Below are 15,863 nucleotides of genomic sequence, written 5' to 3'. Positions count from 1 at the left end.
GCATTTCCAACCACATGGAAGCACATCAGGACATGCTGGAAAGAATATATGTTTCAGTTCAACTGGAAATGCCTTGGGATTCCCTGGAGGAACTGGCCCAAGTGGGTTTGGACAGGTAAGTCTGGGCCTCTCTGTGTCATGGCCTGTGCTGAGTTGACTTCTGTTTTGTGCTGAGTCCTTCTGTGTGCAGGTGGGTGTGTCCGGAAAGCAGCTGCTGTAGATCTGCTCATCAGTGGTCAGGGGACTTAAGGAGTGTCAGGACAACTCATCAGTGCCGGATGATGACTCAGTATTGGGTAGTATTCTAGCCAGTACTTTGCCTGTCTCTAGCTCGTTTTGGTCTCCTGTGTACCTCGCTTCCCTCGCACCGACCTGCCCTGTTTCCTCCGACCTCCTCAGGTACCTCTCGTCCACCAGTCTACTTCCATCATCAAAGTAATAGACTCATCGGATCAACCCTGCCGGCCAGCCCCGTCGCTTGCCCCTGACCGCCTGCTCTCCAACCCTCACCTGCCAACCTGGACACCTTGGACTCCGGTGCTCAGCTCCCAGCCATTGCCTCTGCCTCTCACCCGACCAGCTCAGCCAGCCTTGACTTAACCTCCTCTCAAGCTCCCCCAACAACTAGGAAACCGTAAGCCAACTCTCATTACGCTTTGTGCCCGCTGATCTGCAACTACTCACTCTTGTTTCTGCTTCAGAACTCCATTGGAACCACCCGAACCCCGACTTTCATCTACACTTCCACCGAACAAAAATAAATATTTTTTTACTTACCTTCTGCCACTCGTGTAATTCTGCATGTCGTGGGTCAAAAAACTACAACCCAACATGACACTCTGTTTAGGCTACTGCCCCCAGATAAGTGGACAAAGATGGATGGATGAATTAATGAATGAATGAATAAATGATGGATGGATGGCCTATTCACCAGTGATTTGTAATTTCCTGCTTATAGGCTTATGTACAAAATATGGCACATGGTACAGTAATCCCTCGCTACTTCGCGGTTCGTTCATCGCGGATTCGCTGCTTCGCGGATTTTTTCTTTGGAGCATTTTTCAGGGGTAATTCGCAGATTTGCGGTATTTTTCATTGATTCGCGGTATTTTTCTATGCGAAATATCAAGAAATTCTTGTTTTTTTCCCATCAATTTCATCATAAAATGCACTTTTTGTAATAAAACTAAAAAAACCAAGTAAAAAAAAATTTTTTTCTTGAGTTTTACCCACAAAAAGAGAATGTGATCATACGATAATTCAATATAGTACTGTATGTCAGACAGGTCGGATGGATTCGGGAGTTGAGCTTGTAGGGAGCATGGTTTCACAGACGCGGAAGTGATAGCGTCGGTGAAACGCTGGCTCACGATTAATCTAAGAAACCCCCGAGCGTTCGAGCGTCAACAAAGCAACACGGAAATGCCGGGCTTTCCAGAAGTAAGTAAGATAACTTACTGTGAGCTGATAGTTCGTTGGATTGATCGGTAGGTTGGAAACTCTGATCATGAATCTGAAGAAACGATGACTGAGTGGTGAGCTGGAAAGGCGACTTCCGTTTATAGCCGCGGTTTGTGACGTAGGTGCGACGTGGAGGGAATCCCCGCGAGGGGCATGCTGGGAGTCCCTACTTCGCGGATTTTCACCTATCGCGGCCAGGTCTGGAATGCATCTACTGCGATAAACGAGGGATTACTGTACAATCTAAATCTGCATTGCTTAACTGAAAAATCAAAACCTGAACTGAAAATCAAATGTTTGTGAATAATAGTTAGAGAAAACTAAACAAACAAAAAAGTAAACATTATAGTATTTTATGAAGAAATGACAGAAGCGCCCTGTGATTTTTATCTTGAGAGGCGCTATATAAAAAATAGTTTATTCTTCTTCTTACATTTGGCTTGAAGTTCATCATTTAGCAGATATTTGAATTGTTTCACATCAGAAAATAGAACAAAAATAAAAAAAGAACAGGGTGTAAACTAATGGGAGAATCCCCCTGAAGCCTAATCTGACGACCATTTTTTTTTTCATTTAGTTTTATGAACATGTGATCTCATCCCACGTTTTTGGTCCACAGAGATGAAACATCCCTGTTTACCGTTGCACCCTTTGCTACATCAAGGTGCATATATTTCAGGGCAAGTCTTTCATCTCCATTAGGTTAGATGCCGTCATTCTTTTCAGCGCATCGACTCTTTCACTCAGCATGACATTCACACAGAGGTGGCCAGAGCAGGGATGGGCTCTGTTACAGTTGCTATTGGTGGCTTCTTTCTCTCAGGCTGAGGAAAACGAGTGCAGGCGTAGAGGAGACCCAGAAACCCCACAACTAGTTAAAAAAGGTGACATTATGTTGGGTGGACTCTTCTCTTTTCACACTAATTGGAAAGAAAGGCAAGATACTTACAAGAAAAATCCACAACCACTACAATGTATGAGGTAAAGGAAGCACATCGGTCTATTTGTAGTAAACAGGCTTGGTTTTCTTGATATTTCTTAAGTTTCATTCAGAATAGTTGTTTATGGAGCCTTCAAATGTTTTTACTTCCTAAGATATTCTTTAATTTTCAGTGACTGTGATGCTAATTATTGACCACTGTCCAAATCTAGTTTAAATTTCAGAGAATTCCAGCTAGCGCAGGCATTGCGTTTTGCCATCGAGGAGATAAATAATAGGACAGACCTGCTGCCGGATGTTTCTCTTGGTTACATCATTTATGATACCTGTGGCTCCATAGCCAGGAGTGTAAGAGTTGCATTGGCCTTGGTTAACGGTAATGAAGCTCTGGCCTCACCTTCTAAAGTGTGTCCAAGACCTGCACAAGTGCAGGCCATAATGGGAGAAACCTCTTCATCTCCAAGCTCGGCCATTGCTTCCGCCGTTGGACCACTTCACATCCCACTTGTGAGTATGACTACTGTAAATTACACGGATACATGATTTAAAATGTCATTTATACTATTGTGTCTGAAAACAGACATAGCTGATGATGTCTTGCATATTAAATTAAATATAACTTTGTGTTGTTTTTTTTTTGTGCAGATCAGCCACTTTCCACATGTGCTTGCCTCAGTGATAAAACTAAGTACCCCTCGTTTCTCAGAACCATACCCAGTGACTACTATCAGAGCAGAGCTCTGGCCCATTTGGTCAAACACTTTGGTTGGACTTGGATTGGAGCTGTTAGATCAAATGAAGATTATGGCAACAACGGCATGGCAACATTCATAGAAACCGCCCAGCAGCTCGGCATATGTCTGGAATATTCTGTGTCCTTCTTTAGAACGGACCCAGTAGACAAATTACAACACATTATCGATATTATTAGGACTTCAACCTCAAAAGTTATCGTCACATTCCTTTCACACATGGATTTAGATGTGTTGTTACATCTGCTGTCTAATCAGAACTTGTCAGGGTACCAGTGGGTCGGCACTGAGGCCTGGATCTTTGATTCTCAGACGGCTGCAGGGGATAAAAATCGCATCCTGGATGGAGCCATAGGCCTTTCTATCCCAAAAGCACAAGTCAGCGGCCTCAGAGAGTTCATGATGGATGTTCAGCCATTTAATTCATCAAATGATGGCTTATTCACAGAGTTCTGGGAGGCGTTATTCAGTTGTACGTTCAAGCTGTCACAATCAGAAGAGACTCAGAGAGAATGTACCGGACACGAGGTTCTGACTGGAGTGGAAAACGGCTTCACTGACATGTCACTGATGCCTATATTTAATAACGTCTATAAAGGAGTGTATGCAGTGGCCCACGCTCTGCACGATATCCTCAGATGTAATAATACATGTAACACCAGCGTGACGCTAAACCCATCAACGGTGAGCTAAAGGTTTAAAAGGCATTTATTACATATAATCCCAACATATTTATATAATTTAGAGTTATTCATTAGTTACTTTTTTGGGCCAAAAACTGCAATGTTTTCTGTCATAACTTTAAAAATCTTTGTCTTTTTTAGATATTACAAAATATTCAAGACATTTACTTTACCACAAAGCAAGGAGACGAGGTGTATTTCAATAAAAATGGAGATCCAGCTGCAAAATATGAGATTATTAACTGGCAACCGAGAGTAAACGGCCATGTGCAATTTGTTACAGTTGGCCTTTATGATGCATCGTTACCTGCAGACAAACAAATGAATTTGTATAATAAAACTTTAATCTGGACACAAAATTCACAGCAGGTTAAGCTAATATGATATTTAATGCTCTGTGTTTATTACTGTACAAACAATCATATTGATGTTTTTTTCTAATAAAATGTTTAGTAGAAGTTGTGTTGTTCATATTATATTATAATGTTTCATATTATCTTCTATTGTATTATAAGATATTTAGACATTTATTTAAAGAGGAGTAGCCTCATCATATCATAACATAGCATAACACAACATAACATATCATAACATATCATATTCTCTTGTCCATGCAGGTTCCCGTGTCAGTTTGCAGTGAGAAGTGTCCTCCAGGAACACTTAAGGTTCTGCAGAAAGGAAAACCAGTCTGCTGCTATGACTGTATAAGATGTGCAGAAGGAGCAATAAGCAATGTCACAGGTGCATTAGCATCCACACATATGTTAAATGTTGGTTTAGCAGAAAATTTATGTATTCTTAGAATGTGCAAATGTCAGGGTTATCTTTAAATAAAAACATTTAAATTATCTCTACAGGAAAACGGCAGATTTAAATGAGCAAATGATTTATGGGGCTTCTTGGAAGGAAAGAATAAATATTTAATGACAAGACAGCAGTTCTTTATGTTGTTTCTACATTCCACCCACCACTATTCCATAAATTTAATCCTTTCATCATGTCAGGAGCGTGTATCGAGTCTGGGCTGAAAAACAGTTTAATAAGGAAAAATAAAGAATTAAGAGTTAGTGTTAATGAGCCAAAAGTTGTTCATCACAGAATAATGAGCTGTTTAATTTTGAAAGAGCATCGTGAGTCTAAAGAAATCGGATTTTGTTTTTTTAAGGAACGTCTTAGGATGCAAAGGACTTGCAGCAAAGAAGCACAAACTGTAGAACGTAAAGATGTAAAGTCTCTGCCATCTATCTCTCTTGAAAAGCGAACCCATAATGTAGGCTACACGTTCCTTCATAAAGCATTCACTCAGAGTTGCAGTGCAAACAAATGTAAGCTTCTAGGCTAACGCTTGTTTTTATTTTTTGCAGATTCAGTCACCTGTCTGAGCTGTCCACTTGAATCCTGGTCAAATGAAAGAAGAGATGCATGTGTGACAAAAGAAGCAGAGTTTCTGTCATACGAAGGGATCATGGGATCACTTCTTACTGCAGCCTCCTTGTTTGGAGCATGTCTGACGGCTGCTGTAGCTTTCATTTTCTTCAGATACAGAAAAACTCCTCTAGTCAGAGCTAACAACTCCGAGCTGAGCTTCCTGCTGCTCTTCTCCTTGACTCTGTGTTTCCTCTGCTCTCTGACCTTCATCGGACGTCCATCAGAGTGGTCCTGCATGCTTCGTCACACAGCTTTTGGCATCACCTTCGTCCTCTGCATCTCCTGTGTTCTGGGGAAAACCATGGTGGTCCTAATGGCCTTTAAAGCTACACTTCCTGGGACAAATATTACAAAAATGTTTGGGCCTACTCAGCAGAGACTCAGTGTTCTGGGTTTCACTTTTATTCAACTCATCATATGTATCCTCTGGCTGACCGTTTCTCCTCCTTTTCCATCGAAAAACTTCAAGGAGTTCAAAGATAAAATCATCTTGGAGTGTTCTCTGGGCTCGGCTGTGGGCTTCTGGTCTGTGCTCGGGTACATTGGACTTCTGGCCACGTTGTGTTTTGTTTTTGCTTTTCTGGCTCGTAAACTGCCCGATAATTTCAACGAAGCTAAATTCATCACCTTCAGCATGTTGATATTCTGTGCCGTGTGGATCACTTTCATCCCAGCGTATGTCAGCTCTCCTGGAAAATATAGTGTTGCTGTAGAAATCTTTGCTATTCTAGCTTCTAGTTTTGGATTACTGATTTGCATTTTTATCCCAAAGTGTTACATCGTGTTACTCAGACCAGAAAGAAATACAAAAAAGAATATGATGGGGAGGGGGACACCAAAAGCATTTTGAAAATCATAAACACAATGAAGTGTAACTCCCAACAACACATGGTGGTATATGTGTTTTTTATTTTTATTTTATTTTTGTAATCTTTACAGAAATCTGTTAAACTCAATATCAACAAATACTGCTTTGCTTCATTCGAGTCAATAAACTTCATAATGAACCTCAGCAACTTAATGTTAATCCCATCATTTGTGTGTGTCTTTGTGCAATTGCCACTTTCTTTTTGAGCCAAACATGTTGGTGCATCCAGGAACAGCTTTTAAGTGAAAAACATCACATTTATTGATTTTATACGTGGAAAAATCATACACCATAAAAATGGGTAAGCATGCTATGTAGCTGCAGTGTAAACATGTTAAGGTTGTTGCAACAAGTCAGTAGAAAATACAAAGGGGGTCCCTGCTGAGTCTTTTGAGGGCAGCATTGCTGATTTGAGGAATTCCCTTATTTGGTAAGTTCGGAAGTCTGACTGTTGCACTGCTCTCGGGGGTACTGTTTTGCTAATCTCATTCAACTGTTAGCCAAACATTTAGAACATAAAAACAATCTTTAACAACTAAAAGAAACAAAAAATAGTTTAGAAAATAGTCTTAATTTAAAGAAGACATGTTAGGATTTTTTTAACCCTCCCTCTGTCGTTATGGGTGACCCTGTGAGGAAAGTTGACCATTGAGCAGGATTGATGGTTTATCCCTTGAGGTCCACGTGGCAGGGGTGAGGTGGTGCTCACTCCTCACCCCTGCCACATGGACCCAAGGAATAAACCATCAACCCTGCTCAATGGTCACCTTTCCTCATGGGGTCACACCCATTAGGACAGTGGGAGGGTTGTAGTTAGAATAGTTCTATGATCAATAAAAACATGTTAAATACATTCTTTGTATAAAATCACTCTCACGTGAAGTGATTTCAATAATTTTGTTCTGGACATTTTCAGTATCTTCCAGAAGGAGTCATTTCAGGCTTCTGCCACGGCTGGAGCTAGGCACTCCCACCCACCCCTCACTCAGAATGCTATAAGCCGAGAAGCTTAGATATCTGGGAGGGGCTCGGAGTAGAGCAGCTGCTCCTCCAGCAGCAGCTGCTATTCTCAATGTTATATGGGTTATATGGTAACTTTCCTGTTTGTGTTATCAAACTGGCACTTGTTGAAACGTTTAGTTTTATGCACATTGTTTATAAAACCAAACATTTACAGAAAAAAATTGGAAGTGTTTTTTTTTCCACATTTGGAGTGTTTAGAGGTAGTAGAGACACACACTCAATTAATCAATCAATCAAAGTTTATTTGTACAGCACTATAAATGCAACAATGTTGCCCAGAGTGCTTAACATAAAAAATGAAAAATACAATAAAATGACAACAGTCAATAAAAAAAACATAAAACAAATACAAAAATCAAAATCAGACAAAACGAGTCATAAAAACAAGACCATCCTGTCAGCCAAAGGTGTTAAAAGCTTTGGAGTAAAAATACGTTTTCAGTAACGTTTTCAAAATAGCAACAGATGATGCTTGCCTGGTGACTGGTAATATTATCCAAAGAGTAGGTCCCGCCACTGAGAAAGCCCTAAAACCTCTTCTCTGTAGCCTCCCCTCAGAGACATTCAATCCAAGTTGGTCAGCCAACCTCAGTCCATGAGATGGAACATAATGCACGAGAAGCTCAGATAGATAGACAGGTGCAAGGTCATTTAAACATTTATAAGCCAGAACCAAAACCTCCAATTGCACACGGAACCTAACTGGAACCCAGTGCAGAGACGCAAGAACTGGAGTGACACGATCCAATCTATAGGTGCCGGTCAAAAGACGGGCTGCAGCATTCTGAACTTGCTGCAACCTAACAATACACCTTTGGTTAATGCTGTGGTAAAGGCTATTGGCAGCACAAAAGGATGCAAAAAGGGTGTTCTGTATATGATGTTTCCTTTAAAGCTGCAATATGGAGTTTTCTCCTTTCAGGAATGACGTATGTTTTTTTTTTTAGAAATCTGTAAAAGTGATTGTGATATAATGTAGGCAATACATCTATTCTTTTTTCTTAAGCCTGCCCCCATCCTGTCTTGTAGAGCTCCATGCAAAATGAACTGAGCGCTGGTCAGCGTTAACCAATAGTGTTAGTTGGCAACATTTCTCATGGACAAGTAAGTCTTTAAAATATAAATAAATACAAACACAGCATAACATGAGCATTATAATTGAATATTTGTCAAATAATGTGTTTTAGCTTGGTTTTGTGAGCTGGAGGAGGGCATTTCTGTGCTTTTGGCCGGAGGTGAAAACCAAGGCTTGGTGTGATACTTTTGTCAGCCACTAGATGGCGCCATCCAATAAATGAAAGTAACCAGAGTTCTACTTTAAATAATTAGAAAAGAAGAGCAAAACTACACTGAAAACATTTAATCTGAATAATACTAAGATAACCAGAATAAAACGTTATTGTGCAAGAAGTCGGTGCCCATAAATGCCAAGTCTCAGAAGGATGTGACATGAAACAATATCTTTTATTTCTTTTTAGTTTTGCTAGGGTGGAAGCAATACACTTGCATACTCTGTAATAATAAATCTCTCTCTAAATGGCAAAGTTAACGAAAAGAGTGTTTTTGGACTCGTGTTTTCACAAGAGTAAGAAATCCCAGCCTGTCACCATGCAACTCCCCCTACCTCACCTTATGGCTCCACAGAGAAAAGAAAATAGCTGTTCCTTTAATATTAATAAGCTGCTCCAAAATAATAAATACCAGATCAAGCTTCTCATTTGCATACATGACATGCAGAGAGACTGCAGGCAGCATGACGTCCACACAGCGGTGGCCAGAGCAAGGTTGTGCCCTTTTACAGCTGCTGTTATTGGTTTCTTCTTCTCAGTCTGAAGACAAAACATGCAGGCGGAGAGGAGATCCTGAGATCCCTCAGCTGTCTAAGGAAGGAGATGTCATGTTGGGGGGAATCTTTTCTTTTCACAGCAGCTGGATGAACAAACAGAATCCTTACACAGAAAAGCCATTGCCACTGGAATGTATCAGGTAAAATAGATCACAGAAATATATTCTTAAATATGTTTGAATATCATTCACCTAGATAAAAATGTTTCATTTGTTTTTTAAGGGAACTGTTTTCATTTCTTGTTGTCTGAATCAAGTTTGAATTTCAGAGAGTTCCAGTTCGCCCAGGCTATGCTTTTTGCTATTGAGGAGATCAACAACAGCACAGAGCTACTTCCTGGTGTTTCTCTGGGATATCATATTTATGATTCTTGTGGTTCAATTGCCAGAAGTGTGAAAGTTGCTCTTGATTTAACCAACGGTAACGACAATGTGTCTTCCATCTCCGAGGGGCCGTGTACCAGACCTGTTCAAGTACAGGCTCTAATGGGAGAAACTTCTTCCTCCCCCAGTACAGCAATAGCCACTGTTATTGGACCGTTTCATATCCCACTGGTGAGTGATATGTGCTCATTCTGAAAGGTGATTATAAGAAGAATAAACATTTAAAGTGTTATTTTTGCAGGTAACCGTTTTCTCTCAACTGGATTATGGGTTATTCCTTTTTGTTTTCCTTCTTTTAGATCAGTCACTTTGCTACATGTGCCTGTCTCAGTGATGAATCCAAGTACCCGTCATTTCTCAGAACCGTACCCAGTGACTACTATCAGAGCAGGGCTCTGGCCCATTTGGTGAAACACTTTGGTTGGACTTGGGTTGGAGCTGTTAGAACAAACGATGATTATGGGAACAACGGCATGGCAACATTTACAGAAACTGCACAGCAGCTCGGCATTTGTCTGGAATATTCTGTTTCTTTCTTTAGAACGGACCCAAAAGAAAAAATACAAAAGATTATCGACATTATCAAAGCTTCAACATCAAATGTCATCATTGCTTTCCTCTCCCACATGGACATGGATGTGCTTATACGTGAATTGTCCCCGCATAACTTAACAGGGTACCAGTGGGTCGGCAGCGAGTCGTGGATTTTTGATTCACAAATTGCAGCAATGGATAAGAATCATATCCTAGATGGAGCCATAGGCCTTTCCATCTCCAAATCACAAGTCAGTGGTCTAAGAGAGTTCATGCTTGACGTGAGGCCATTAAAGTCATCAAACAACGGTTTGTTCAGAGAGTTTTGGGAGGCGTTATTCAGCTGCAAGTTCAAACAGTCACAATCGGAAAAGATACAGGGAGAATGTACCGGACATGAGGATCTGACTGGAGTGGAAAACGGCTTCACTGACATGTCACTGATGCCCATATTTAATAACGTCTATAAAGGAGTGTATGCAGTGGCCCACGCTCTGCACAATATTCTAGGTTGTAATAAAACATGCATCTACCAGAATAAACTAGATCCATACTTGGTGAGCCATTTTTAATGCAAAACACAATTCCAAAATATGCAAATTACCTTTTATGCAATGAAAATGTTTACTGTGCGATAAACTAACCAAAAGGTTTATCGTAGGTTTTGCAGCACATAAAGATGATTCACTTCCAAACAAGAGACGGAGATGTAGTTTACTTCAATAAACACGGAGATCCAGCTGCAAAGTATGAAATTATTAATTGGCAGCCAGGAGAAAAAACTAGTGTGAACTTTGTCACGGTTGGTCTTTATGACGCATCGTTAACCGAAGACAAACAGCCAAAATTTCTGAATAAATCACTAATTTGGGCAGGCAAGTCAGAAATGGTATGACCACTTTTCATTGTTTTATTTGTCAATACATCTGACTCATAAAGAAAACACTACACTGGACAACGATCTGCTGCTTTTCTCCATGCAGGTACCTGTATCAGTTTGCAGTGAGCAGTGTCCTCCAGGAACACAGAAGCTTCTACAGAAAGGAAAACCTGTTTGCTGTCATGATTGTATCAGATGTGCAGAAGGCGAAATGAGCAACATCACAGGTTTAAACACTTTCATTGAAGATTTGTAAATAAATCATTGATTAAACAAATCAGACTCATGGCACCTTTAAGAAAAGACATTTTCTAACTTATTGCTTTTTTTAGGCACATATAGTAAAGCCTTTTGATGTGCCTACCTACAACATCTGTGTTTCAGGTTGCCAGTCCTTTTAACCCTTTGATACATGAATTATGAAATCTTCAACCATGATTTTTTAAACAATTTTTTCATTCATCTTTAGGTGTGAGTGATACACATTTCATATTTACCTATTTTTTGTAACATTTAATTTACAAATAATTTATTACATGTCTACCTCAGTGGGCAGCGTGCATTCTGAACATGAAATATGTTGGCTTGACTTACTGAAGTACAAATGGAGGGGCTCAAATGCAATAAAGTCTTCAACAGCTGTGCTTAATAGCAAAAATAAATAAATAACAATTTTGAGTACCTGTCCACTGTAGTGACCATTATGCATCAAAGGGTTAAGAATAGTAGAGGTCTGATAGGTTTTTATAGGAAACAGAATTCTTACCCATCCGAACCATAATGAAAATGCATTATAACAATAACTTTCACCTCTGAATTCATGCAAGTTGGTTCAAAATAAATGTGCCTTTCAGCCCCGTGTGTTTATTTAGGCACATTGCAACAATATCTAATCGATAGATCGTTTTCAAATATTTAATTCTAGCCTAATTACATCACTCATTAATTAACATTTCTTTTTCATACATTCTGTTTTTGAAGAAAACATCTGTGTCTCACCTTTAAAAAGCATTAAAGTAAATGGATTGAAGCGAAATATAAGGTTAAAGATCTTGGAGGTATTGGGTGGTTTTTGGTTTGTCTCTAAGGACATCTGCATTTTTTTTCTGTTGTAAATGAGGTTGCTAATCATGTGCCGGTTTGATCCTTTAGGATTTCCTACAGCCATTGACTACATTTACATGCAGCCAATATCCGGGTTATGATCGGGTTAAGGTCGGTATTCGGGTTTCTGAGTTCATCAGAATAACCCGTTTACAAGCACAAATAGAAAGAGTTACCCCTAACTTGCATAACCCGATTTAAATGCGGACGTTGGGGTAGCGTCAGGACGTATGGACTACGTCCAGACGCAATATGCGTCATTTCCGGTTCTTCTTGTTCCGGTATCCGTGAAAACAACAACATGTTTCCCAGTTCGGAAGAGATAGCGACCGCGTTTGTTTGCGCTTTAGTTTCCTCGTCACTCCAAAAGTGTGGTGCTGTGCCGCGACTCCCCATGTTGCTCCCAACTTGTTGTTTACTTCCGATGTTCTGTCGCATACAAGATGTCTCGCTACTCAAAAGACCAAGATTTCTTGCGAAAAGAGCATGCGCAGAACACACACGTCGATGGGGATATCCCGATATGCGTTTACACGACCAAACATTCGGGTTAGAAAAGGGTTACCCCAGGTGTAGTAACCGGGTTTTTAAAAACCCGGTTATGAGCATATCCGGGTTTTTGGCAGTGTTTACATGGCCGTGCGGAACCGGGTTATTGTGAATATTCGGGTTTTAAAAGGGTTACTGGCTGCAAGTAAACGCACTGATTGATTGTGAACCTTGTATCTGTCTTTAATGAAGTTTCTTTGACTTTATTTAGAGATCAAGAATAGCTGCTTAAAATGTGGTGTCATAATTATCCATGTCCTGGTCAATTGAGGCCAGAGTTTCCACAGTCTGAATGCTAACCAACTGAAACCCCCACAAAGGAATGCAGACAGATGCTGTGAAAACCGACCCACCCCCACCCCCGCCTTCGGATTGGTGGACTTCAGCCTGGCGAGGTCATCAGCTGGAGGAGTCAATGTGCTCTTCGCTTCTCCCAAGATCTCCCTCCCATCTGTGACTGTACAGTAGATGAGCGCCTTAGATGGCTGCTCTCGCTGGGGGAAACAGGATCCCCCCCCCCTTCCTATTGGACACTTATGTTGTGTTGTCTGTTGCATTTATGTTTGAGGTGTTTTTTTGCAGTGCAAAGCTGCCCTCCCGGTGGAGGGTAACTCTGAAGTGCCTTTTTTCCCCTCCGCCTGAACCAATCCTCATGTAACCCTCTTATCTCTATTAAGGCAGCACGACTCAGGGTTGCGAATGACCACAGTCATCAATTCTTGTCATGTGTCTTGCCCATGTATGTCTGATCTCTGAATTGTGTGTAGTGAAACTCTAATTTCCCTTTGGGATCAATAAAGTATCTTTTATTGATAGATTGATTGAGATCAAAGGCATGCTAATTTCTAATGGCAATGTTGTGTCTCCAGTCAGCATCGTAGTAAGTATGAAGGGATTGTGCTACTTTCTCAGGGAGGGAGATCCAAATTGTAAGACAGTCTGAACCATGTAAAGCTGTGATTGTTTATTTCAATCAGCTGCCAGTTTTTGAGCTCTCGCTTGAATAATTAAATATTCCCAACACCGCCTAAGAGGGACGATGGTGGTAGAGGAGCAAGGTGTCCGCCTCGTAACCGGAGGGTTGCAGGCTCAAGCCCCACTCAGTCTGATGCTGTCGTTGTGTCCTTGGGCAAGACATTCCACATTGCATGCTGGTGGTGGTCGGAGGGGCCGGTGGCAGCAGTGTGCAGTAGCCTTGTTTCTGTCACTGTGCCCCTGGGCAGCTTTGGCCACAATGTAGCTCATCACCCCCAGTGTGTGAATGTGTGTGGGTAGATGAAGGATTGTGTTGTAAAGTGCCTTGGGGGGTTAGAACTCTTGAAAGCACTGTATCAAATACAGGCCATTTAGAGCAGACCTTATTAGAAGACGTAAGTTTACATCTGGCAGATCTATCTTAGGGTCACTTCTAATGTATGGCTCAATATTTATTTGCAGACTCCATCACTTGTGTGCGATGCCCCCCCGAATCCTGGTCTAATGAGAGGAGAGACGCTTGCATAAAAAAAGAAGCTGAATTCTTGTCATATAAAGACATTATGGGGATCCTCCTCACCACAGTCTCGTTATTTGGAACAAGTCTGACGGCTGCTGTAGCTTTCATTTTCTTCAGATACAGGAAAACTCCTCTAGTCAGAGCAAACAACTCTGAGCTGAGCTTCCTGCTGCTCCTGTCGTTGACTCTGTGTTTCCTCTGCTCTCTGACCTTTATTGGCCAGCCCTCGGAGTGGTCCTGCATGCTTCGTCACACAGCTTTTGGCATCACCTTCGTTCTGTGTCTCTCCTGTGTTCTGGGGAAAACCATGGTGGTTTTAATGGCCTTTAAAGCAACGTTACCTGGTGAAAATCTGATGAAATGGTTTGGACCTACACAGCAAAGACTCAGTGTTCTGGGCTTTACTCTTATACAAATTGTCATTTGCATACTCTGGTTAACACTTTCTCCTCCATTTCCAATTAAGAACTTTAAGGAATACAAAGATAAAATCATCTTGGAGTGTGCTCTGGGCTCAGCTGTGGGCTTCTGGTCTGTACTCGGGTACATTGGTTTCCTGGCCATGTTGTGTTTCGTTTTTGCTTTTCTAGCTCGAAAACTGCCCGATAACTTCAACGAAGCTAAATTCATCACCTTCAGCATGTTGATATTCTGTACTGTATGGATCACTTTTATCCCAGCGTATGTCAGCTCTCCTGGAAAATATAGTGTTGCTGTAGAAATATTTGCTATTCTAGCCTCTAGCTTTGGTTTACTAATTTGTATCTTCATCCCCAAATGTTACATCATGTTACTAAGGCCAGAAAATAACACAAAGAAGAACATGATGGGTAAAATGCCACAAAGGCCTTTTTAACAATTGGTTAGAGAAGTTCTTAATCTAACCATGCTTTTATATCATATTTTATTAAGAAGTCTTTGAGATAACATATTTCTTGTCACATCACAAGCATCAATAAATATTTAATCTCTAAACTGCACTGGCTGACACTGTGCTCTTTATGACTCATCACATGTTTTGGCCCTGCTTGGAAAAGGTATTTCATAGTGGGGGGAATAAAAAGGTATTTTTTGCAGCTACCAACTTTGCAAGTTAGTCTCTTTCCACAGTATTTCTCTTATTCGATGGCACCATCTAGTGGCTGACAAGCATATCACACAAAAAGTCTGTTGCTCTGTTTTTTTTAAGATGGCGACTTTACGTTTCTTGTTCTTCTGTATTCGACAAACCGCTAAAACACGTTGTTTTACAAGAATTATTCTCATGTCATGTTGTCTTTACATATATTTATTTTTTAAAGACTTTCTTGTCCGCGAAAAATTCATCAAGTCTGCATCAGCCGAGGTATTCCTTAAATTTGAAGCAGCTAAGCAGTAGTCTAACGCTATTAGTTAGTTCTGGTCGGCGATCAGTTTCCTATTGCACGGAGCTCTGCAGGGCAGGGCGTGTGCTTAGCAAAAAAATAAATAAATGAATAAAATTAAATAAAAGACATTTTGCTTACATTATATCACAGTACATGATAAGATAATCACTTTTACAGATTTCTGAAAAACCATACATTATTTCTGAAAGTAGAAAACTCCGGAAAGACACTTTAAAACAAAAGATAAATAAGTTGAATTGAATAAACACATATGTTTGTTTAAATTGTGTCTTTTGTTTTAAAATATGCATTATAATTTCTACTTAACTGAACAATATCTGTATATTTATAAATGTATCCACATATATCTATAAATTCTTCAAACTTACCAATTAATCACCCATTTAAAGTATTTTAATGAGATTTTAATGCAACCTACAAAGAATACTTTTAATAGACTTTTAATGAATACTAATTCATTCATAATCTTCAAAATTTTATTTTAAAGAGTTAGTTTTGTTGTACCTCTACGCCTATGCCTGGAAAACAC

General features: G+C 40.3%; 2 protein-coding genes across 2 annotated transcripts; both read left to right on the top strand.

The window, feature by feature from the left end:
* The first annotated feature begins 2,209 nt into the window (after positions 1–2,209).
* Positions 2,210–6,114, top strand: LOC107380575 (extracellular calcium-sensing receptor-like). The gene is made up of 6 exons (XM_054743281.2): positions 2,210–2,442; positions 2,614–2,912; positions 3,047–3,837; positions 3,978–4,205; positions 4,454–4,577; positions 5,201–6,114. The coding sequence occupies exons 1-6, from the start codon at positions 2,210–2,212 to the stop codon at positions 6,112–6,114; spliced, it is 2,589 nt and encodes an 862-aa protein (XP_054599256.2).
* A 2,923-nt stretch (positions 6,115–9,037) lies between these two features.
* Positions 9,038–14,802, top strand: LOC107380576 (extracellular calcium-sensing receptor-like). Its single transcript, XM_015951877.3, has 6 exons — positions 9,038–9,141; positions 9,258–9,555; positions 9,684–10,475; positions 10,580–10,807; positions 10,902–11,025; positions 13,889–14,802. The coding sequence occupies exons 1-6, from the start codon at positions 9,053–9,055 to the stop codon at positions 14,800–14,802; spliced, it is 2,445 nt and encodes an 814-aa protein (XP_015807363.3). The 5' UTR covers positions 9,038–9,052.
* Positions 14,803–15,863: the final 1,061 nt, after the last annotated feature.

Source organism: Nothobranchius furzeri, chromosome 13, assembly GCF_043380555.1.
Source record: "Nothobranchius furzeri strain GRZ-AD chromosome 13, NfurGRZ-RIMD1, whole genome shotgun sequence".
NCBI lineage: Eukaryota > Metazoa > Chordata > Actinopteri > Cyprinodontiformes > Nothobranchiidae > Nothobranchius > Nothobranchius furzeri.
This window is presented reverse-complemented; position numbering and strand designations above follow the sequence as displayed.